Below are 23,574 nucleotides of genomic sequence, written 5' to 3' on the forward strand. Positions count from 1 at the left end.
ACTGCTCCTTCTTCCCCTTGTGTGCCTCCAGTATCGCCCTCAAATCTGCTCTAGAGGGCTAGAGGGAATCCCCAGAGCAGATTTGGGGGATGCATGGGGAAGGACAGAGAAGGGAAGTTCACTTGCACTTGTGGAAGTCTTTCCATGTGTGCAATGATTTAGCTGGATACAACACTTGTTTTTTTTTTATTTGTACCAGGAGATACATTGGGGTGTTTCACCACTATTTGTGTTTCAGTGTGGTAAAATAGCTCTTTCACCTTTAGTTTGGACTGTACAGCAGATAGCTATAATTTTTAATCTTTATGCAAGCTATGTTTTATCCTTTGAAGTTATTTTCCATTGCATGCACTTGAATTTTTCCTGGGCTCTCGTTTCTTTTCATTCCCACTTATTTATTTTCTTACCCTTTTCTGCATGACCTCTATCACTATAGTATCTGAGCATCTTTGCCTTCCTGCCTGCTACTTCTGTGACTTCTACCTCTCTTCCTCAGTGGCTTCTTCCCCAAGATATTTGCTTTAGGTGAGTGGGAGTCTCATTTGACATCTGTCTGTCTTTGGTTTATACTCTAAATTGGAAGCTGCTTAATTGTAAGCCCCATTCCCATGTTACTTGTGAGTAGGGCGTTGCTGTGATTCATGCGATCCTGTCCCTGTTGCAGCATCTCCTCCTCCAAAAGAAGTTTGTCTGAAGTGTCTGCAGTTGTCTGAAGTGAATGCCCAACCTGGAAGAATTATTGGGGGGTCAAGATACATTCAGGAACTCACATTTTGAGGTTTTACCAGACAACCTTAGTGTCCATGCATATGCTTTTTCCTCTTATTGTGGGTCTAGCATAGTTGTGTATATCAAAGTCTCCTACGGATATTTTATAGATCTAAATTATATTATGTTAAGTCTCTAAGACATGTTCGAGTTAATTTTGGATTTTCCCTGGTTGGTGCTTTACAACATCAATATATTTGTACCATATATTTGATTCTTACTTTTTCACTTCCAGGTGGAGGCTTGCATATTCTATCTGTATACTTACGTATGGACTCAGAATTCTTTGGTCGGTGAGTATGTTGCATAATAATCAATATATATTTGGTGGAATTAAATTAAAAGATTCATTTGGTCCTTGGGGACTTCCTTAACATTCTTATTTGGGTGGTCAGTTATTCCTTCAATTCTATCATGGCAGAGCAGGAAAGGTAGCCTTTATATCACTCTTCATCTCAGGAATGCTGCAACTTTCACTTTTTGACTCCAGAACCAGAAAGACCAGTTCATGATTTGTGATGCCTTTTGTTTGTTGCTTCTTGAAAAGGGTGTTGATCCCTGTCTTACAATCTATGGTTGCTTGTATTGAGCAATTTCCCCCTCAATATAAGGGATCCCGTATCTACATGTTCTAGTTGTACAGTTTTCTAGTATCTTTCATTCGTTCATTATTATTATTTTTTAATCTAGGCACCCTGGTTTTGGGATACTCGACAATGCTGGTACAACTACCCTTTTCAGGTATGTGGTGTCTTTACTAATAAAAGCTTGTAACAGTGTTAGGTACCATTTCCTGAAGTCGTTCAGCCTTTGACTGATCACTTTCCTCTTGAACCAGTTTGCCACTGGAAGTACTGATATATACACAAAGTTCCCTCATTTGATACAGCTTATCTGTCAACTTTGAGGGAAGTAACCTGTGGAACAGGTGTGTTTGTCAAAATAAGCATCCTGTTCTTGCAAATATATTTTCACATGTTAGAGCTTAACTTGGAGCGCTGGTAAATCAAAGGTGACGGATTGCAGTACGTGTGCCTGGTTGTGTTTCAAAGTGAATTTGCAGATATGTCAAGAAAAACGTAATTCTTAGAGCAAATGGGCATATTATGCTTTGCTACACATTCCACTGGTGTGCCTTTCTGTCTGCCTTTTAATGATCTGGTCTGTGTAGGAGGTAATTATGAATCAACCATTCCTGCTTTAAGTAGCTCTTAATGCATATGTTGCATGCTGTTTCTAAACAAGACTTTCTTTCTGTTTTTCAGCCCCTGTCATCCAGCCTTTACTACTATTATTTTGTGCAACTGGCCTTCTACTGGTCTCTTATGTTTTCACAGTTTATAGATGTGAAGCGAAAGGTAATTAACTAGCTGTTTCCAGCAGCCTTAAACAATCCCATTAACCTTTCTGAATGAGGGGAAGAATCATTCAGTACCAAGTAATAGAATGACTGATTTGTATCTTATAATAAAACCTACTTTGATTAGAAGACTTCCATCAAATGCAAACCTGTGATGAGTGAAGTACGTGTATGTGTGAATGTATTATGATGACTCATGTGAGACTGGTTGAGCCTTTTATCCTTTTCTAGGAGAGGGAGGAACTAAGGAATCCTTTGTGTGGTTTTCTACATTTCCTAGCTTGTTTTTTTTGAGCTATTCTGAAAGCATGGGTTTAGAACAAAAACAAACAGGTGCCCTCAGCTGGAAAATGCATATTGAGGCTGTGCTGACCTGCATCTGAAGGGCACTGCTGAAGATTGCCCTACATGGTGTTGTAGTCAGGTCCAATGTGAATCCGGTACAAATGTGCATTTAGATATGTGACATTGGACTGTCCAGGCAAATAAATGTCACTAGTTTCATGGGTTTATATCCTTTCCTCTTTCCCCCTGCTCCACAATATTGCTTTACCTAGGCATGCTATTAATCCTGTTTGTGTTTTAGGTTCCTTAAACCTGAATTTCAACTTGTTTTCATGCCAATATCTCTAGATTTCTCTGCTTAGATAGTGTTCAACGGAGAAATGCTCAGTAAGTTGTGATTTAGATGCTTTCCCAATTTGATTATGGAAGGAATTTAACATTTCCCATTTGATTGTTGAAAGCAGTAGCGTCCTTAAGGCATATGTTCAAAGGAGCTTACAGAGAGAGAAAATTAAAACTAATAATAAAAATTTAATTTTAAAGCTTTTAATATATATATATATATATAGATCAGCTAGTCGAAAACATCCTTCCATGAGAAATCCAATTTACAAAAAGTGGTCTTGTGTTTCCTGAATAAGGTTCTGTGAATACAGTGAGCAAACTGGAATTCAAGAGTATAAAAGAAAAGTATGGAATCCCAAAGTCACAGACATTGTATTGCATTTCTGTAAGAAACAGACATCAAGAATAAATATGACAGATAAAAATCAGTTGCATTAACATGTGCATATAGCAGAGCACAAGGCACAAACAGGAGTTGAATAGTTGTGTTATAGTAGCTATAAGGATAAATATTTCAGACCTGGGAACTCTTTTGTAAAGCTGTTGATGTGTCCTGGAGTGATCATGATAATGTACCCCCATCATTTCAAAACAAAGCAACTGGGCTAATGTTTCTAGAACTCGAAGGATAGTAGAGGACAACTAGGAAAATAAATAGAAAATATTGGATTAAGATTATCTTAAATCCAGTTACCACTGTTATCAGTTGTCTGGGCCTAGGATGTTGTGCATTTGTCTTCTCAGTTACTGCTCATATTTTGGCTGCAAACATTTTTGGCATTCTGTATAAATGGGCCATATTCAACAAACAGGAGCTGAGGAATTTAGTTTTGAGATATTTTGTGGGTTGCAGAGGTACTGCCCAGTTACAGTGAATAGTTTCTAAATGCAGTTACCAGTAAAAGAAGCAGTTGTTTTAATTGCTGCTGCCATTATTTGCTTTCTGCAAACCACTGGAAACAGATGCACCTGGAAGTCTCTCAATACATTGTTGGAGAATGGGTGCTTTTCCAGAATGTCTTCTGTGTATGCCTTCATGGGGAACAAGGCAACTGATTTGGCATTTTCATTATTTTTCTCTCGGACAATCATGTGAGCAGAAACCACCAGAAATTTAATGTCTCGATTGTGAGTTCTCTCTGAAATGTTTTGTGGCTGACCACTTTCACTAAAACATTTTCATCCATATGCCTCAGTAAGAATTGCTCCAAAAATATTTGTATAGAGGCAAATGTTTTACACAATCTTATAAACGGTTCTTAAATATTATTCCTCAGAGTCACTTCTTTCAGATACCTTCTGAGCTCTGCTTCTCCGTGACCAGCCACTCTCAAAATGGCGAAGGCACCTTTCCCTTCGCTTTCCCGCTCCTGGCTAGAGCTGGCTTGTATCTCCCCTCCTCCAAATCTGAGCTAGAACTGAACCCTTGCCTTTCCTGTGAACAGCCAGTCCCTCCCTGTTGTTCCTCTTGCTCTCTTCTATTAGATTCACTGCTCTCCTTCCCCCCTTGGGGAATGCTTTCTCCCTCTGATAAACTGGAAACTTCTAACTCTTCCCTGACACACTGTAACTGGAGTTAATCTCCAGTTAAATTATTATTATTATATTATAATTATAATCTCTTTCCTTCAGCTGACTGTTGAGATCCCTAGGAGAGGGAGATGTGTGTACTTCAGTTTACTCAGGCAGCCCTAGCAGAATCCTACCTAGTAACTTGCTGAAGAGTTAGTGAGTACACCTGTTAGTATTTTGTTGGCCTGTTAGTAGAATTACATGAGAAGCTTGGAAAAGAGGCAGTTTGAGTATTGTTGAATGCAATTGTTGTTTTTATATATGCTTCCTAAACCTTGAGTCCCTGACCCAAGTCCCAAGGTACTTATTTATTCTGTGAACTGCCTTAGGACCTCTGGGCATCAGGCAGTATATAAATCCAATCAATCAATCAATAAAATAAATACTCTAAGGTTGCTGTAGCATTGACTTTTCAGCAGTCTACATGGTATATTTTGCAAGGATTGTGAGTAAACTGTTTTCTTTTTTTTTTTTACTAATCTTTTTATTGATATTTTGGAAACGACATCAAAAAATACAAAAAAGAAAAAAGACTGAAAAGAAAAAAAAAGCAAACAAACAAACAAACAACAACAACAAACAATGCCTATAAACATAAAACAGACAAACCAACATAACATCACTCAATTGGCTTCCTTCCATCTCGGTTTAGGCAAAATAAACTCATCGCTTATCTGCAGATTGTATTATATCAGCTCTTTACATCGCAGGTTTTAGATTCCGCCCACTGTGATTTTGGTAATACCTAAATTGATTTCAATGTAACTTAGAAATTTATTCCAGTCGTTCGTAAACTTAACGATTTTTTGATGCCTAATTTTTTGTGACATTCTAGCTAATTCTATATACTCATATAATTTCATTTGCCATTCTCTAATGGTGGGGATATTGGAAGTTTTCCAGTTTTGCGCTAACAAAATCCTGGCGGCCACCATTGCATATTGAAAGAATGTTTGGTCTTCATTTTTGATCTCCTCTCCGATCATACCTAAAAGGAACGCTTCAGGTTTTTTGGGGAAGGTGTATTTCAGTATTCTTTTTAATTCATCGTAAATTTGTCCCCAAAATCTTTTCACTTCGTCACAGGTCCACCACATGTGAAAGAAATTACCCTCTTTAGTTTTACATTTCCAGCATGTGCTGTCTCCGGTCTTATACATCTTCCCCAGTTTTGCCGGGGTGATGTACCAACGATACATCATTTTCTCCATGTTTTCTCGGAGAGCAGCACATGCTGTGAACTTCATACCTTTCTTCCAAAGTTTTACCCATCTGTCAAACTCCAGATTATATCCAAGGTCTCTGGCCCATTTGACCATGACTCCTTTCACCTCTTCATCTTTAGTATCCCACTCTAACAGTTGGTTATACATTTTGGATAAAAGTTTAGTATTACTTTCTAAGATTTCCACCTGGTACCTGGACTTTTTTTCACTCATTCCTATTTTTTTATGATCGTACCATAACGCATTAATTTGGTGAAATTGTATCCATCCAGTTAATTTATCCTTTAGCTCTTCGTACGGTCTAATTTTCCACCCTCTTTCTGATTTAACTAGGAGATCTTCGTATGTCCATCTTTCACATTCCAGATTTAACTTTTTTATTGTTAAGATATCAATTGGTGAAAGCCACCAAGGGGTGTCTCTTTCAATCAGCTTTTTGTTCCTGTTCCAAACTTCTAATAACGAGCCTCTAATGATATGATTAGAGAAGCCTCTATGGATCTTTCCTTTATCATGCCACAAATAAGCATGCCAGCCGAATCTAATGTCAAATCCCTCTAGATCCAACAAATCCGTGTTTTTTAAAATGGCCCATTCTTTTATCCAACAAAGACAAGCGGCCTCATAATAAAGTTTTAAGTTCGGAACTGCAAAACCCCCTCTTTCTCTTAGATCCGTGAGGAGTTTAAATTTAATTCTTGCCCTTTTCCCTTGCCATATAAATTTAGCTAAAGTTCTTTGCCAATTCTTAAAACATGCCGTACCTCTAATTACCGGGATATTCTGGAATAAAAACAGTAGTCTCGGAAGAATGCTCATCTTAATCGCGGCCATCCTTCCTGTCCAGGACAATTTTAACCTATTCCAAGTATCTAAGTCTTTCTTAATTTCTCTCCAGACCTTAGTGTAGTTATCCTCCACTAAATTTATATTTTTCGGGGAGATCCATATTCCCAGGTATTTTACCTTTTTCACCACTTTAATACCTGTTTTTAGTTCTAGCTGGTTTTTTACATCTTCGGCCAAATTTTTTGTTAAGATCTTAGTTTTTATTTTATTTAACTTAAACCCAGACAATTTACCGAATTCCTCTAATAACTCCAGGGCATTACTGGCACTTTCTATTGGGTCCTCTAAAGACAATACCAAATCATCGGCGTAAGCCTTTAATTTATATTCTTTTTCTCCAATTCTTATACCTCTTATTTTTGGTGTTTTCCTTATTTTATTTGCGATTATTTCCAAAACCATAATAAATAGAAGGGGAGACAACGGGCACCCCTGTCTCGTGCCCTTTGCAATTGTAAAAGAATTAGTGAGATTATTGTTAATTATCAGTTTGGCCCTTTGGCTTGAGTATATTGCTTTAATACCTTCCAAAAATGGTCCTTCTATTCCTACTGTTTTCATACATTGTATTAAAAACCTCCAAGAAACATTATCGAAAGCCTTTTCAGCATCGATAAAAATCATCGCCGCAGGAATGTCGGTCCTAAGATCCAAATACTCAATAATGTCCAGTATATGCCGAACATTATCTTTTAATTGCCTGTTAGGGAGGAATCCCGCTTGATCTTTATGAATAGATTTTGTTAAGTATTTCCTGAGTCTGTTCGCCAAAATATCTGCGAAGATTTTGTAATCGCAGTTAAGTAACGATATCGGCCTGTAGTTACTTACGTCCATCTTTTCAGCATCCGCTTTTGGTATTAATGTGATGTGTGCCTCCCTCCATGAATCTGGAATCTTCCCTCCTTGTAGAACATCATTAATCACTTCACTAAGCACCGGAGCAAGATATTCCCTTAAAACCTTATAATACTTTGCTGACAGTCCATCCGGTCCGGGTGCTTTTCCGGGTTTCATCTTCTTAATAGCCTCGTTAATCTCTTCCATTGTAATCTTCTTGTTTAATTGAGCTCTTTCTTCATCAGTTAAATATTCCCCTCTATACTCTTCCAAGTATTTTCCTATTTCTACATTATCTTCCTCTCCTTTTTCATACAACTTTTCATAGAATTGGAGAAACTTTTTTTTTATTTCATCTGGATCTTCTATTATCATATCTCCCGATTTTATTCTATTAATCACATTTTGCTTTTTCCTTTTTCTTAATTGCCACGCCAGTAATCTCCCCGTTTTATTTGCTGATTCAAAGTATTTTTGCTTCATGGATTTAATTCTCCATTCTACTTCTTGGTTTAGTAATGCTGAATATTGTGATTGTAGCACTTTAACTATTTGTTTAGTCCTTTCATCTCCCGAGTTTATTGTTAATTTTTTCTCACAGTCTCTCAGTTGGGTAATAATTTCTTCTTTCTTTTGTTCTCTAAGTTTCCTTCTGTAATTGTTTTGTTGTATTAAAAAACCCCTTAACACTGCCTTACTCGCATCCCAAACTATATTAATTGGGGTTTCTTTATTCAGATTTAAGTCAAAATAATTTTTCAGAGTACTTTTAGCCTTTTCGTTCACCTCGTCAATTTCGAATAGATATTCATTCATTCTCCACCTGTACACTCCCGATATTTCACGTTTTATTTCCAAGACTATTGGACAATGATCAGAAAGGGTTCTAGGCTGGATCTCACATTTTGTTATTCTTGTCGATAATGCACGTGACACCCAAATCTGATCAATTCTACCCCAACTCTGGTGGGGTTCTGAAAAATGTGTGAACTGCTTCGTTATTGGGTTTTTATGCCTCCATATATCTATTAAATCTAAATTTTCCTCAAGGTTACTAAATGATCTTGGGAGCTTCCCTTGATTCGATTTCCCCTTTTTTCCACTTCTGTCAAGTTCTGGTATTGGTACACCGTTCATGTCTCCAAGTAGAATTAATTTGTAATTTTCCAAATCTAGTAATATTTGTTCCAATTTTTCAAAAAACTCTGCTTTGTTTGTATTTGGGGCATAAACTGTTACCACATTGATTTTTTCCCCTTGATGATTAAGTTGTATTCCCAGTGAGTAAACTGTTTTCAGTGAAGGAGTGCCCAGCATTTGCTGCTTATCATGACGCTTGGTTCCTAGAATAGGCTACCCAATCTGTACAGATTCTACACCCAGAATGGGAGGTTGCTGAAAGAAAAATAAAAAAGTCTATTGTCTTACTCTGGCACCAGTGATTTTCTCCCAAAGCAATACCTTTACTGATAACATTTCAGATTACAAAAAACCCTAATTTTATCTTATTCAAACTGACTACATTGAGAGACACTCCTATATAGCAAATAACCCTGTTCTGCAATGTCCCTCAGATCAGCCTCCATACCTGAGGACTGGAAAGCAGCCAAAGTAGCACAATAATTATTTTTTATTTTTTTTTAAAGGGTTCCAGCAGGGATCCTGAAAATTACAGGCTGGTTAGCTTAACATCTGTCCCTGGAAAACTGATGGAAAGTAATGTTAAAGATAAAATAACCAACTATATAGAACAAGGGAAAGTCTTGTCTCACAAACCTGTTGGAATTCTTTGAGAATGTCAATAAGCATATACAGTCGTACCTTGGTTCTTGAATTTAATCGTTCCGGAAGTCCATTCAACTCCTGGAACCGTTCGAAAACCAAGGCACGGCTTTTGATTGGCTGCAGGAGCTTCCTGCACTCAAATTGGAAGCCGTGGAAGCTGTGTCAGACGTTTGGCTTCTGAAAATCGTTTGAAAATTGGAACAATCACTTCCGGTTTTCAGTTGTTCAGGAACCAAAACGTTCGGCAACTTAGCTGTTCGACATCCAAGGTACGACTAGATAACAGTGACCCAGTTGGCTTGGACTTCCAAAATACAGTGGTACCTCGGGTTACAGATGCTTCAGGTTACATACGCTTCAGGTTACAGACTCCACTAACCCAGAAATAGTACCTCGGGTTAAGAACTTTGCTTCAGGATGAGAACAGAAATTGTGCCGTGGCGGTGCGGCAACAGCGGGAGGCCCCATTAGCTAAAGTGGTGTCTCAGGTTAAGAACAGTTTTAGGTTAAGAACGGACCTCTGGAACGAATTAAGTTCTTAACCAGAGGTACCACTGTACTTTTGACTAAGTACCTCACCAAAGACTCCTGAGAAAGCTTAGTAGTCAAGGAATAAGAGAAATCCTCTTTCAGATCAAGAATTGGTTAAGATGCCGGAAGCAAAGTGTAGGAATAAACAGACAGTTCTCCAAACAGAGAGAAGTAGTGGGGTTTTTGTCTTTTGACTTGCTAATAAATGATTTGGAGTTAGGAGTGAGCAGTGAGGAGGCCAAATTTGCTGCTGATGCTAAATTGTCCAGGGTTGTTAAAACAGAAAGAGATTGCAAAGAGCTCCAAATTGGCCTCTCCAAACTGAGTAAATGGGCAGTGAAAAGGCAAATGCAATTCACTGTAAACAACTGTAAAATGATGCAAAACATAATAATCTTAACTTTACGTACATTCTCCCAGGGTCTGAACTGCATGTGACAGACAAGGAACAAGAGTAGATAACTTGATGAAGATGTTGGCCAAGGTGCAAATCCCATGTTGTCATTGCTGTTGAGGATCAGGAAACTTTCTCACTTGGAAGAAAAGGTTTTCAATAACACTAATGGCACACCAGTTTGATTTGTGATGAAGTGATGGCTGTACACATTTCTAGACCGCTGTTCTATAATAAATCATTGTGATCTTGAAAGCAGCTCACCTTTGTGTCAGAAAGAAGTTTGTAGGTGCTAAGCTAAAGATTTCCCAATCTGTATTATGTTGTGTTCCTTGCACTCCATAGTGATATCATGGTGGTACTTGTTTTTTCAGGATTTCCTGGTCATGTTTACTCATCACTTGTTATCAGTTACACTCATTAGCTTCTCCTATATGAACAACATGGTGCGGGTAGGAAGTTTGATTTTGTTGATTCATGATACAGCAGATGGCTTCCTAGAAGTAAGTACCTCACACAGTTCTATCGAGTTTTTACCACTGTATTCAAATGGCTTATTTGTGTTAGATGCTTTTAATTTTTTTTCTAGAAATCCATTTGCATACAAACGGAACAAAGTAATAACCATTTCTTAAACCATTTCTTAAATGATGGGATTATTGCATTGAAGTCTGGAGGAGTTTTCTTAGAGCTTCTCCCTTTTCCCCCCCAGGTAGCAAAAATTGCCAACTATGCCAAATACCAGCGAGTCTGTGATGCCACCTTTGTACTGTTTTGTGTGGTGTTCATTGTTACTCGTTTGGGGATTTATCCTTTCTGGTAAGTATTTACTGGGACTGAGGTGGGGGAGAGCAAGTCAAGGGATAACTTTAGGGGTTCATTGTGCCAAGAGTCTGGGACAGACGATTAAACAGCTGTAGCACACAGGTAACCTCTGTAACAGGACCCCTTCACAGATGTGTGATAAGAAGCATATCCCCTGAAGGACTTGATTGATTTTGGGACTCAGGAAGCAAAAGGGCCTGGCAGAATGCATGAGGAGGCATCAGGAGCTCCAAGTTTTGGTTGTGCTGTTTCAATGTTTTATATACAATGGCAAAATACTTGACGTGGGCCCTGAGTTGGGTTTCAATCTCTTCAGGTTGCGCAGTGCCATTGCAGCTTGTGCTCAAGAGGCAGGATATGGAATGTGGTCCCTGGTCTCCATTCAGTCATAATGCCAGAGGTCCTCTCCCCCTGTTGCAGAAGGGGCCAGTTTGAATCGGTGGAGATTGTTGAACAGTTCCTCTTGATACTTTGTGCATTACTTGTGTGGATACAGAGGTATTGGAAGGGAACCCATTGAGTATTGCTTGTTATACTGTGTGGCTCCTGCTAGCCACTCAGAAAAGGTGCCCTGCTTCAACTTTATATCTGTGTAGGCCCTTGCAAGATTTAGAACTTGGATTGTCCAGATTTCTGGATTACACAGGGAGCCTACACAGGTAGAAAGCGCTCTTCAGGAGTTACTGTTGATGCATGAGAATCCAGGAGGAGTCCTGCAACCCAGGGTTGCTCCTTTGTGCTGAGTGATTTGGGAAGAGGAATTAGGCTGCCCAGCACATCTGCATTTGAGGTGTGATCGATAGATGTCCCTCTGAGCCAACTCATGCCACCTTTCTATCCTAGTTATCATTTACAGCTATGGCAGTAGAGTACTCCCTCAACCGAGGAGAGATTTCAGAGTAATAAATGACTTGAAATGTCTTCTTGCACTGGTGCATTGGTCTGTGCAAGCAAACAAATCTTCTTACTACTGGCCCCACTGATTGTGATTACGCCATGGCAGCCTGTATGTATTGTTGCTATATCACTCAGCAAGCCCTTGGCGTGTGGTAGGGAGCCAGTGAATCTTTAATGCTGTTTCCATTGGTCTTATTGTAATCCCCCTGTTTCCCGGGTATGCCTGCTTATCTCAGATTGCAATGGGAAGTGACTTTGCTGTCTCAGTGGTTGCATACTGTGTAATGCCATACTGCACTTATCAAATAGCATGCGGTGGCTCATGTAGAAACTGTTTTTCCCTTTAGAGGTGGGAAGGTCCCTCCTCCGAGAGTGCAAAGGCAGGTTTGACTAATGAAGACCTGCGGGAGGAGAGTTTCAGGCTCTCTTGAGTTCTAGCAACCAGAGGCCTCAGATTTCATTGGCTTTCTCCCTTTTTAAAGTCCTTAATAGATCTGATATTTTCCTGCTGCAGCAAGGTGCAGTGGGGTAAATCACACATTTTCTGTCAGTGTAAGGCTTCCTAAATCCATTAAACATGTAAAACCATAAGACCTTTTTATTTTTTTCTGGAAATAGATGAATTGCTAAGCATTTCAGCTCCTGACTCAATCAAAGCATTAACAAAAACTGAATGGAGAAGAAACCTGTGCCTCTGAGATGTCCACTCATATACTGAGATGTCTTGAGACTGGAGGCATTAACATTCCGTAAAGGAATTTTTTTATAGGGCAGATGTTTTTGTAGTCCAGTCAGCTTGGTTTCTATCTAGAAGCTGGGAGTTGTGAAAGATAAGCAAAGTGCCAATATAACAACTCACTTCTTTGTCTTGCAGGTTACTGAACACAACTTTGTTTGAAAGCAAGGAAATACTTGGCCCTTATCCATCATGGTGGCTATTTAATGGGCTTCTTCTAATTATGCAAGTTCTAAATGTCATCTGGTCCTATTTCATCATTCGCATTGCCTACAAGGCCCTGGCACAAGGGAAGGTATGAATTCCAACTTGCTTAAGCACTGGGAACTCCCAGATACTTGCTTCCTTTTTTGCATATTTCACAAACACCTGTGGCTTTGAAGAAGGCGGACTGCTGCCTGAGATAACAACTTTTTACTTTGATATCATTTTAACTTATATGTTAAGTAGCTGCTAGAATGAGAAAAGTATTTGTCTCTCTTCACACCACTCTACTTCCTCTCATTAGTAATCGCACACACAAACACACCAGCCATTGCTCTTGATCCTTTTCCAGACTGCCCATATTTATCCAGACCACCCAAGTAGTTCTCTCACATTGATGAATGTTACGCACTTGTAAAGGTGCAATTGCAGAGTGAATCACAATTTTGCTCAGAATTCCCTGATGAGCTGTACTTCATGTTACATATCAAATGCTCCCCACCAGACAACATCAGAGGCTTAGGTTTGACTGAAGTAGGAAATGCTGCCCCAGCAGATCTGGTTGGCCACTATGAAAACTAGATGGACCTTTTGTCAGATCCAGCAAGGCTGCTCTTAACGTTTTTTTGTACTCTGAATTCTGGTACCAACATTTTATTGCTGCCAGATAAACCTGGCCTATCTAACAGTGCTAGGGGTAAACAACTGCTAAAAAATACAAGTATGCACCAAGAAAAGCTTGAAACAGCACCATGTAAAATCTGTCCATATAAACAATAATGCACAAAGTGTGCACAATACGTTTTAATAGGCATCAGGGAGCGGCACAAAGCTAGGCAGAGCCTATACAAACTGGAATAATGCTTGGCATTCTTAGCTCCCCCTTCTTGGATTCCCACACACTTTCAAATCTGTCTTCTCAATCCTAAGCACTTTTTAAAGATGTAAATTGTAAAAACAGATGTTGAGTTGCTGGATTCTGTATTATCACATACCAACCCTTGTTAGTGGACATAGGAACACTGCACTGAAAGGCTGGAGGGCTCTGGGTTTTTTGTTTTTTGTTTTAAAATGCAGTGGCATAGAAGGAATTTTCTGAAATGAGAATTGATGCTGCACCGATGCAGATCATACTGATCATAACGCAGGAGGTTTGCCTTTCCTTTGTGCATATTGCTCTCCAGTGTAACATTCTGGAGCATTTCTCCGTATATTCCACTTCAGTGTTCTAGTTACTAGTTACTAAAAATGGGGATATTTAATTCCAAGAGCTGCTCAGTGTGTCAAATACACCCAGCAGAAGGAAAGGTGATATTGAAAGGCCGAAAGGGCCTTGCTGCTAAACTCCTCTTTGCTTTGTAGCAGTGAGCGCTCCAGGCCCTTACCTGCAGTGTTGCTGAGCATAAGTGCTAGAACTGACTCTTAGAAGCCGCTCCTTTAAGAAGCATTGGCAGCCACTACATTGCCAGAACTTAGCTTGCCTTCACTTTTTTTCTGAGGAGGACATTGGCATGAAGGAGGACAGGTAGCTAAGTTTATTAAGACCTCTGGCTCTCAAAGTAGGGCTTGTGTTTAGCCTGCTATTGTGTCTGCAGGGCTTTGTGGGAGGAGGAGAGGCTATAGTTTTATGTAGGAAAGAAGTGAAAACTACTTGTTCTTATGAAAGTGGCCATGGAAGCAGATTTGCAAAAGAGAGAGAGAGAATTTATCTGAACAATTCAGATTCAGAATCTTAGCTAAATACTATATATTTACAGAAATAAACTATAGTATTGGGCATTTGCTTTCCTGTAGAGCATTTTAATGATGCCTGAGTACTTTTCTTTCTGCATATTCAGATAACCCCAATTTCTTCTCTGCCTTGCAGCTTAGATACTGCGTCTTTTCTTTTCCTGTGTTTGTATCTTAATTACATATATATTTGTGGATTGAATCTAGATGTGCCATGAGTAGAGCTGGGGAGCAAACAAGCCGGGTTGAGGGGAGCCTTCCAGAATTACTTGGGAAGTAGTGCTGAAGAATGCTGGGGAAGGGGAGAATCAGTAAAATTTGCCCATTCCACTTTTCTTTAAACAGGATCTTCAGCTGGATCTCAGTCCCTTCCATGAACGGAAGGGGAAGTCTGGATCTCACCCATGTTTGTTTCGTTCATTTATCTGCTGAGTGGCTATAGCTGACTTTCAAGCTTGGGGTATCTTGCAGGAGACCTGCATCTCTCCTCTCCTTGCTTTTCTCTCCTGATCAGGTGACCTAGTCAGGGAAGGACTCTCCTCTGTATTCTTCATTCTCTCTCCCTCCTTTCTCTGTGCCAGACTGAAGCTGGATCTCTTCCTCTTCTTGTATGTAAGTGCAATCTGCTATTGTGGCCGGTAGAGGGGAGCGGGGGGACTACCTGTGTCTAAAATGAGTCTGAACACTGTTTAGCCTCAAACCAGCTGTGCTTTGCAGGTTTCTTTCAAACAGTTGTTAGTTAATCTGAAAACTGCTCACAAGAAAGTCAGGTCTCTGATATTGACGTAGGTGGCTATAATCTTTGTGTGCGACCTTCATCTGTGGACCTTCAGCTCTGTGGTACATCTTGTTAGTATTTTTTTCAATTAAATCTTCCTTTCTTTGGAAAGGAAAATATAGCATAGAAAATTAAGGATGTCAGAATGCATCAAGTAATGAATATTTGCTCTAAAAACACATCCTTTTTTTTTAAAAAAAAAGGCTGAATAAAACAGCATGTAAAATTTGAAAACCTAGTTCAGTTCATCTGTTGCTAAAATGAGATTGTTTGTTTCTCTCTGGAATGTTATGAAAATGGCTTTGGTAGGTTTTACATATTTTGTGGTTTTATATTTTGATTTTGTTCCTTGAACCGCCTGAGACCTCCGTGTATAGGGCAGTATAATAATAATAATAATAATAATAATAATAATAATAATAATAATAATTTTTTAAAAAAATATATATATTAGATAGTAGGTGGGTTCTGTTGGAAAAGTGTTGCATAAGGCCTGAGCAACCACCAAGAAAATCTCTGCTTGTCCCTACTGTGGATGCTGATGGAATTTAGCATTATGAAGCCAGACTTCATGAAAACCTACATGGCCAGTCCTTATGGATCCGGGTCATTTACAGTTTTCAGAGTTAAAATCAGCACCATTTATAAATGGATATACCTTGAAATCTGGGATATGGAGACTTAAAAGCCTGCCACATAGTATTCCTAGTCTTCACATGAGGAAAACCATTGCCACAAATGGCTATAAAATATAACACAATTTTTGTTAATTATTCCTGCCTCCCATTTATATTATGATCTTAAAAGCATTTGGTGGCTATCAGGCAATATATATTTGCAGCTCTTGAGAAGTGGGCACCTACAGTTGGCCCTGTCAATCATTAACTTGTCATTGGTAGATGCCCTGCCATCCTTTCCATAGGGCTGTTCAAAGTCCATATGCCTAACTGTAATCAGGGGTGTGGATAGCTTGAGCACACCTAGTGCGCATTAGGTGCAAGGGTAAAGATCCCAAGTGTTATGTAAATGAGTGCTATTGGTTGCAGGCTCACAAGTGGAGGGCCTACCCTTGACAGCTGCTACAGCAGAGATAGAATAATCTGTATATAACTATGATGTGAGCATTTCAGCCTTGTTTGCAGTAACAGCCGGTGCCTTTACTGTTCAGTAGTAATCTATTGCCACCTTGTGGCAAGTCATGTAAACAATAAATACGAAATGGACTGTGAACTTTATAGGACCTGGGTGCCAGTCTGCATGAGGATTTTTTTCAGGCTGCGCATGGGTTCTAAAACACTTGCCGCATGATGCACTAGTTAATCTGTACCCTTCCTGCAGTTTCTCCCTATTGGTTCTGTGTGTTTTCAGAGCTGTTCTGTTACGGGTGGTGGTGGTCCTTCTCTCTGTGTGCTAGTGCTTGTGGTGTGTTGTAGCATCACACTATAATATTTTCAGTGGGAGTGTCTTAAAACCTTAAAAACATTTCCCCCCCCCCCCAGCTTATACACCTCACCTTTATCTTAACCTTTGGTTGGCGGAAGTGGGCAGGAAATTATCTGCCATTTTCATGTACGTTCCTGCATTTCACAGCCATTAGCAAGCAATAGAGAAGGCAGTCCTTTGTCACAGTGTAGACATGAGAAACACACACACACACACACACACACACATTTTCTACAATAAATGAAGCTCTGTAAAGTAGTACTTTATTTCCCTCCCCCACTTTAGCTCCTTGAATGTTCACCTGCACTATTGCGCCAGTGTTTACAAGGTTAAAAATAAAAGGCCGCATGAGCCCCCCCCCCCCCCACAACGCCACCAGCCACTAATAAGCTACTTCCCACTGTAATCAGCGGCATGGGATTACTTTTAGAGGAAGAAGTGCACAATGCCAAAGTGTGCTGCCACCACTATGCCTCAAGGACCGCATCTCCCCATAAAAATCGCCCCAAGCCTCTGCGTTCATCATCTGAGGCCCTTCTTCATGTGCCTTTTCCACGTGAGGTCTGGAGGGTGACAACATGAGAACGGGCCTTTTTTATAGTGACTCCCCGTTTGTGGAATGCTCTCCCCAGGGAGCTTCGCCTGGCACTTTCATTATATATATTTTTAGGCACAAGGCGTTTCTCTTCAACCAGGCCTTTGGCTGATTAAATGTGTCTGTGGGAAGGGGGAGTTATCATTATTATTATTATTCACTTGTGTTTTTATCTTGTGTGAACCACCCTGAGATCTTGTGATGAAGGCCAAAATAACAATAATAATAATAATATTGTTCCAACAATGAAAAGCTGTCTAGGGCAGATTTTTGCTAGTGTAAGTGTATGCAAGCTTTTGAGTGTTACGTAATTCTTTTTTTATATAAAGTCTGCATGCGTAATACAGCAGGAGTGGGTTCAATAAATATTATTGTACCTGTTTTGCATGGCATCACGTCACCCAGGAACCACTTACCGAAATACGTTCTTGTCTCTCTTATAAATATGTGGGTGTGTGTATTCAGTTATGAATATATAAAGAATAAACTTACATAGACCACAATCACAGTTCAGCCTGGACCACAGGTTGAATGCAGCTCTCCAGTTCTCTCTTCACCCCTCAGGACTCTCTGGGGCTCACGTCTCTCCCCCCCTAGCTCCCCCCCTCTACTGGGCCTGCTCAGTGCATGTCTTCCTCAGGTGGTCTTGCATGGCCAGAATGTACCCTTGAACTATTATAATGTCTCTTGCTGGCATGCCTTGATGTGTGTAAACCTCTAGCCACCAATGAGGCTGGAAGTAGCTTCCTTTACAGAAGGTAAGAGTCGGATCTGTTGTGCTTTTGCTTCTGGTCCCACCTACCACTGCCATGTGGCCCGTGGCTGAATTCCCCATCCCTGTCATTGAGGGAAAGTCTGACCTCTTCACCACTTGTCTGGTGGTTTTGTTTTAATATATGCTTACCTGGTTTAATATATGCTTACCTGGAAACGGCGTTTCCGTGTGCTGCACTGGTGCTGGCTCACCAGAGCAGCTTCGTCACGCTGGCCATGTGACCCGGAAGTGTCTCTGGACAGCGCTGGCCCCCAGCCTCTTAAGTGAGATGGGCCCACAACCCTAGAGTCGGACAGGACTGGCCCGTACGGGCAGGGGTACCTTTACCTTTTTACCTGGTTAATTAATACGCCTGATGGCAAAATTAGACTTGGGCTAATTCTGGTCATGTGAAAAGTACTTGTAGTATTTACATTTCAGGAGATATTCCTCTTGAGCTATCCTTGAAAGAATGGTATTATCTGTTTAAATTGTTATCCATCAGAATGAGTAATGTTTGTAAGACTATGTGGCCTTTTTCTTGAAGAGCTGAGATGCATTCTGTTTGTAGGGTGAACCTCTTCCCATCAGCTTTATGATGTTCCCTTGTAGCTCAGGTGTGTTTAGTGACCAAGCAGTCAAATTTCCTGCCCTGGGAGATCCATCTGACTTCCTCTTTAATGTCATTTTGCTATTTCCTTTAAATATTTCACATACATTTTATAATATCCTTGATATATTTTCATTCTGGCACCTGGTTAGTTATTTTTTGAATGTCTTATAAAGTTACTATTTTATTTGCTTTAAAATTTAGATTTTTGGCCCCTTGAACACTTTTCGGAAATTGGAAAGCAGCAAAGCAAATCATTTATTTTTTAAAAAATTATACGAAGAATGGAAATGCATTAGAAATAATATATTCCATTTCCTCCCCCGCAATGTTTTGAGGTCCAAAAGTAGCAGCCACAACTCCTGCAAAAAAGCATTTCTGATCTTGGTGGAAATCTGCCCTTCCAAAGGAAGCTTTCACATAAATTTGGCTGGGGCATGTTCCATGGGGGGGATGCACTGGGACAACCGATCTCAGTGATCACGGGTAGGAGGAGGAGTTACGCTAAGACTAGACCATGTCATTACAGAGGGGGCAGGTTTAGTCGTTGTCTGAGGGCTATTCCTGCCTCCGGGTCTGGTCCTGACCGGATGGATACTAGAATCAGCAAGGGATACCCACATGACCTGAAGGTGCTGCTGTGCAATGCCAGGTCAATGATTCATAAGACCACTGCCATCCATGACTTGATCATGGATGGAGGACTTGACCTGGCATGTGTAACAGAGACTTGGTTGGATGAAGCAGATGGGCCTGTCCTTGCCGCTTCTTGTCCACCAGGTTTCTCTTACGCACAGCAACCCAGGTCATGTGGGCGGGGAGGGGGGGTTGCAGTGATTTTTAGGAAGTCATTAGTTTGCACCAGGTGTCCTATTGGGAAGACCCAGTTTTCCGAGTGCATGTTCTGGAAGTTGGGCAATAGGGGCAGTACAGGATTCCTTTTGGTGTACCGACCTCCCTGCTGCACCAAGGATTCCTTGCCCGAGCTGCTTCAGGTCGTGGCGGATGTTCTCCTGGAGACACCTAGCTTGGTCGTCCTAGGGGATTTTAACATCCATGCCGACACGACCTTACAAGGGGCCGCTCGGGACTTTGTGGAAAGCATGGCCTCCATGGGGCTGTCCCTGAATAAGTCTGGCCCAACCCATAGCCGCGGACATGCCTTGGACCTGGTGTTTACCTCTATGGATGTTGGTGATCTGACACTAAGTAAAAGCGAAACGAAAGAAGTGCCATGGTCAGATCACTTCCTGGTGCAACTGGACTTCTCTGCGACCCATCCCCTCTGCAGGGAGGTGGGACCAATTCGGATGGTCCGCCCCCGCCACTTAATGGATCCAAATGGTTTCCAGAGAGTGGTAGGGGATGCTTTATCCCATGTTGATGGCCTTTCAGCTGATTCCCTGGTGGCCCGCTGGAATGTGGAGTTAACCAGGGCTATTGACTGTTTGGCTCCAAAGCGCCCTCTCCGATTGCATGGAGCCCGGACAGCCTCGTGGTTTTCCACGGATCTGAGGGCAATGAAACAATTGTTGAGACGGCTAGAGCGCCGGTGGCGGATAATTCATTCCGAATCTGACCGGACACAGGTTAGAGCTCAACGTCGAGCCTACCAAGTGGCGATAGCGACGGCGAAGAAGAATTTCTTCACCGCCTCTATTGCATCTGCAGAAAACAGCAGCAGGAGACTTTTTCAGGTGGTTCACAATTTAGCGGTACCACCTGCAACATCGGGGCCCAGTACGGGCCACATGTTCTCCTGCAATGATTTTGCAAAGTTTTTTGCAGATAAAATCGCTCAGATTCGGGAAGAAGTAGACTCCACCGTGGGAGCAGGGCCGGGGCGGGAGAGTGCTAGAGTTTTGTCTAGTCAAGTTGTGTGGGATCAATTCCAATCTGTTACCTCCGAGGATGTGGACAGGCTGCTTGGACGAGTGAAACCAACCACCTGTCTCCTGGATCCTTGCCCATCCTGGCTTATAAAAGCTAGCCGGGAAGGACTGGGCGATGGGCTTCGTGGGGTGGTGAATGCTTCCCCCCGTGAGGGAGCCTTCCCAGACCCGCTGAAATAGGCGGTTATTAAACCGCTTCTTAAAAAACCATCTTCAGATGCGGCCACGATGGCCAACTATCGCCCAGTCTCAAATCTTCCATTCTTGGGCAAGGTGGTTGAGTGAGCGGTTGCTGAACAACTCCAGGCACGCCTGGAAGAAGCGGACCATTTGGATCCCTTCCAGTCGGGATTCAGGCCTCATCATGGGACTGAAACTGCCTTGGTCGCACTGGTTGATGATCTCCGGCGGGCTAGGGACAAAGGTGAGAGCTGTTTCCTAGTTCTGCTGGATCTCTCAGCGGCGTTTGATACCATCAACCATAACATTTTAAATCAGAACCAGTGAAGGCGGTGAAGGTCCTGTGTGAGTGTCTGGAGGCGGTTGGAGGATGGATGGCGGCTAACAGATTGAGGTTGAATCCTGACAAGACAGAAGTACTGTTTTTGGGGGACAGGAGGCGGGCAGGTGTGGAGGATTCCCTGGTCCTGAATGGGGTAACTGTGCCCCTGAAGGACCAGGTGCGCAGCCTGGGAGTCATTTTGGACTCACAGCTGTCCATGGAGGCACAGGTCAAATCCGTGTCCAGGGCAGCTGTTTACCAGCTCCATCTGGTACATAGGCTGAGACCCTATCTGCCTGCGGACTGTCTCGCCAGAGTGGTGCATGCTCTGGTTATCTCCCGCTTGGACTACTGCAATGCACTGTACGTGGGGCTACCTTTGAAGGTGACTCGGAAACTACAACTAATCTAGAATGCGGCAGCTAGACTGGTGACTGGGGGCGGCCGCCGAGACCATATAACACCAGTCTTGAAAGACCTACATTGGCTCCCAGTACGTTTCCAAGCACAATTCAAAGTGTTGGTGCTGACCTTTAAAGCCCTAAACGGCCTTGGTCCAGTATACCTGAAGGAGCGTCTCCACCCCCATCGTTCTGAGGTCCAGCGCCGAGGGCCTTCTGGCGGTTCCCTCATTGCGAGAAGCAAAGCTACAGGGAACCAGGCAGAGGGCCTTCTCGGTAGTGGCGCCCACCCTGTGGAACGCCCTTCCAGCAGATGTCAAAGCGATAAACAACTACCTGACATTCAGAAGACATCTTAAGGCAGCCCTGTTCAGGGAAGTTTTTAACGTGTGATATTTTACTGTATTTTTAGTTTCTATGGAAGCCGCCCAGAGTGGCTGGGGAGGCCCAGCCAGATGGGCGGGGTATAAATAATAAATTATTATTATTATTATTATTATTATTATTATTATTATTATTGTGGCTATGTAGAAAAATTGAGGATACCTGCTTTGTTTTCTGTACTCTGTTCTTTTCTGGTTGTTCTTCGCAAACTTCACAACTAAATTTGAAAACTGTACCATCTAAGCAACTAATAGCTAAGTGTAGTATGGTGAATGCTACACTGAGTGCTTAACTGATTTTCAAATTAGCTCTTATATTTGTGGTAGACTTACTCTGCTTCTTTCTGTCAGGTGTCAAAAGATGAACGCAGTGATGTCGAAAGTAGCTCCGAAGAGGAAGATGTGACTTCAAGCAGCAGGAAAGGAGTGCTTAGCTCTTCAAGCAATGATGCCAGTCGGATAAACGGTCACATAACTAGTGGGCAGTGGGCAGAAGAGGAGTAAGAACCGGCAGGGAGGCCTCAAGAAAACACAGACTTGTGTTCAAATGACTAGATATGTCTTAACTCCATATCCCCAAGAAATCTTTACTTATGCCGGCGCTTTGCCCCCAAATCCTCCAGCAGTTCTGAAACAGGCACATCACAGTTTTGTACCGAAGGAATCTAGTTGATTGCTAGTGCAAAAGCTATTTCCAGTTTCACATTTTAAAGAAATTAAGCCATTTTGCATTTAATGGTATCCTATGTTTGCTGAAGCGTGTGAGTGAGAGAGAGTGAGTGAGAGGTGGGGGAGGCTGTTTTATTTTATAGATCAACTGAAACTTTGAGAGAAAGTATTCTTGCAACAACTCTGAAGGTTCGGATCTCAAACAGGTTCTGCCTCTCACTTTTTAATTGCATTCCAGGGTTTTTTTTAAAACACTGTGGCCTGGTCTAAGCTGATATTCCATGCTCCTAGCAGCAAGGACTAAAGCTGTGTCCTAGGGAGTCTGGGATGTGCCACAGCTAGGCATAGCAACCTGGTGGTGGTAGAGACAGGCCGACTGAGCAATTTGCTTATTTGTTGTTGGGATCCCATTTGCTAATAAAGGTTTACGTCTGCTTGTTTGTGTGGGTGGGAAGACAAAGCTGGCGTTCACTGCTCCCCCCCCCCCCCCCGAGTGGAGTAGTGTCTCCAAAGTCTTCATTTTGACTTCCTAAAATCACCTGTTTTTCCTACGAATGCTATGGGTTTTGAGTCACATAGGAATTACAAGGAAGAGGTGGATAAATTTGTGTACTAGGATAATAGGCATGGATGATCTGGTTCTGCTGCCGACTTTTCCATAGACGCTTCTACTTTCAGAAGAGAAGCAAACATGCCGCCTGTACCTGCTTCAGAGTCTTTTGGTGAGATGTCTGTGGGATAAAGAGGTTGCCACACAAGGGCTTTGAGTCCCTCCCTCCCTTTTACTAAATGGTACTTCAGGGGAGATGAAAGGCAGCAAAGTGTTGTCATGAGCAGGACTTTGAAAATGCCCTGAGTTATTATCATTTTATACTATTGTTTACTCTGATTAAAAATAAAATTGCTTGAAGAGTTGGGTCTGTGAATTTTGCTTTACTGAGGAAGGTTGTGTGCATTCTGATTTTAGGTAATATTCTGCTAACGTGCTAACATTGCCAAGTTACACAGGAGCAGTAGATGGTGCTTGAAATTTGAACGCTGCAAAGCAAGTAGCATGTTAGTGGTATTAATTCTGTGGGTACTCTTAGCTGAGCTAAACCCATCCAGGGCCTTATGTCGTTCTGGAAGATGTTCAGCTTCCAGAGAGTTGCTGATTCTCCCAGATGGCCCCTCTTTCGATCTAGGAACAACCAGGTGTA

At 41.6% G+C, this 23,574-nt stretch overlaps 1 protein-coding gene and 1 long non-coding RNA gene across 2 annotated transcripts in view; one reads left to right on the forward strand and one right to left on the reverse strand.

Annotated features, from left to right (window-relative positions):
* CERS5 (ceramide synthase 5) overlaps positions 1-23,285 on the forward strand; it is a 42,174-nt gene extending 18,889 nt beyond the window's left edge. The window contains exons 4-10 of the mRNA XM_083598889.1: positions 1,004-1,061; positions 1,459-1,509; positions 2,034-2,126; positions 10,330-10,458; positions 10,668-10,774; positions 12,552-12,708; positions 22,058-23,285. Of these exons, the coding sequence (XP_083455015.1) occupies positions 1,004-1,061; positions 1,459-1,509; positions 2,034-2,126; positions 10,330-10,458; positions 10,668-10,774; positions 12,552-12,708; positions 22,058-22,210 (748 nt within the window). The 3' untranslated portion in view covers positions 22,211-23,285. The remainder of the gene's footprint in view (positions 1-1,003; positions 1,062-1,458; positions 1,510-2,033; positions 2,127-10,329; positions 10,459-10,667; positions 10,775-12,551; positions 12,709-22,057) is intronic.
* On the reverse strand, positions 2,410-4,013 carry LOC310755732. The gene is made up of 2 exons (XR_014544484.1): positions 3,507-4,013; positions 2,410-3,468 (listed from the first exon to the last, which is right to left on the reverse strand). It is a non-coding gene; the product is annotated as an uncharacterized lncRNA (long non-coding RNA).
* Positions 23,286-23,574: the final 289 nt, after the last annotated feature.

The sequence above is a fragment of the Podarcis filfolensis genome, assembly GCF_964270895.1.
Source record: "Podarcis filfolensis genome assembly, chromosome: 2".
NCBI classification, from domain to species: Eukaryota; Metazoa; Chordata; class Lepidosauria; order Squamata; family Lacertidae; genus Podarcis; species Podarcis filfolensis.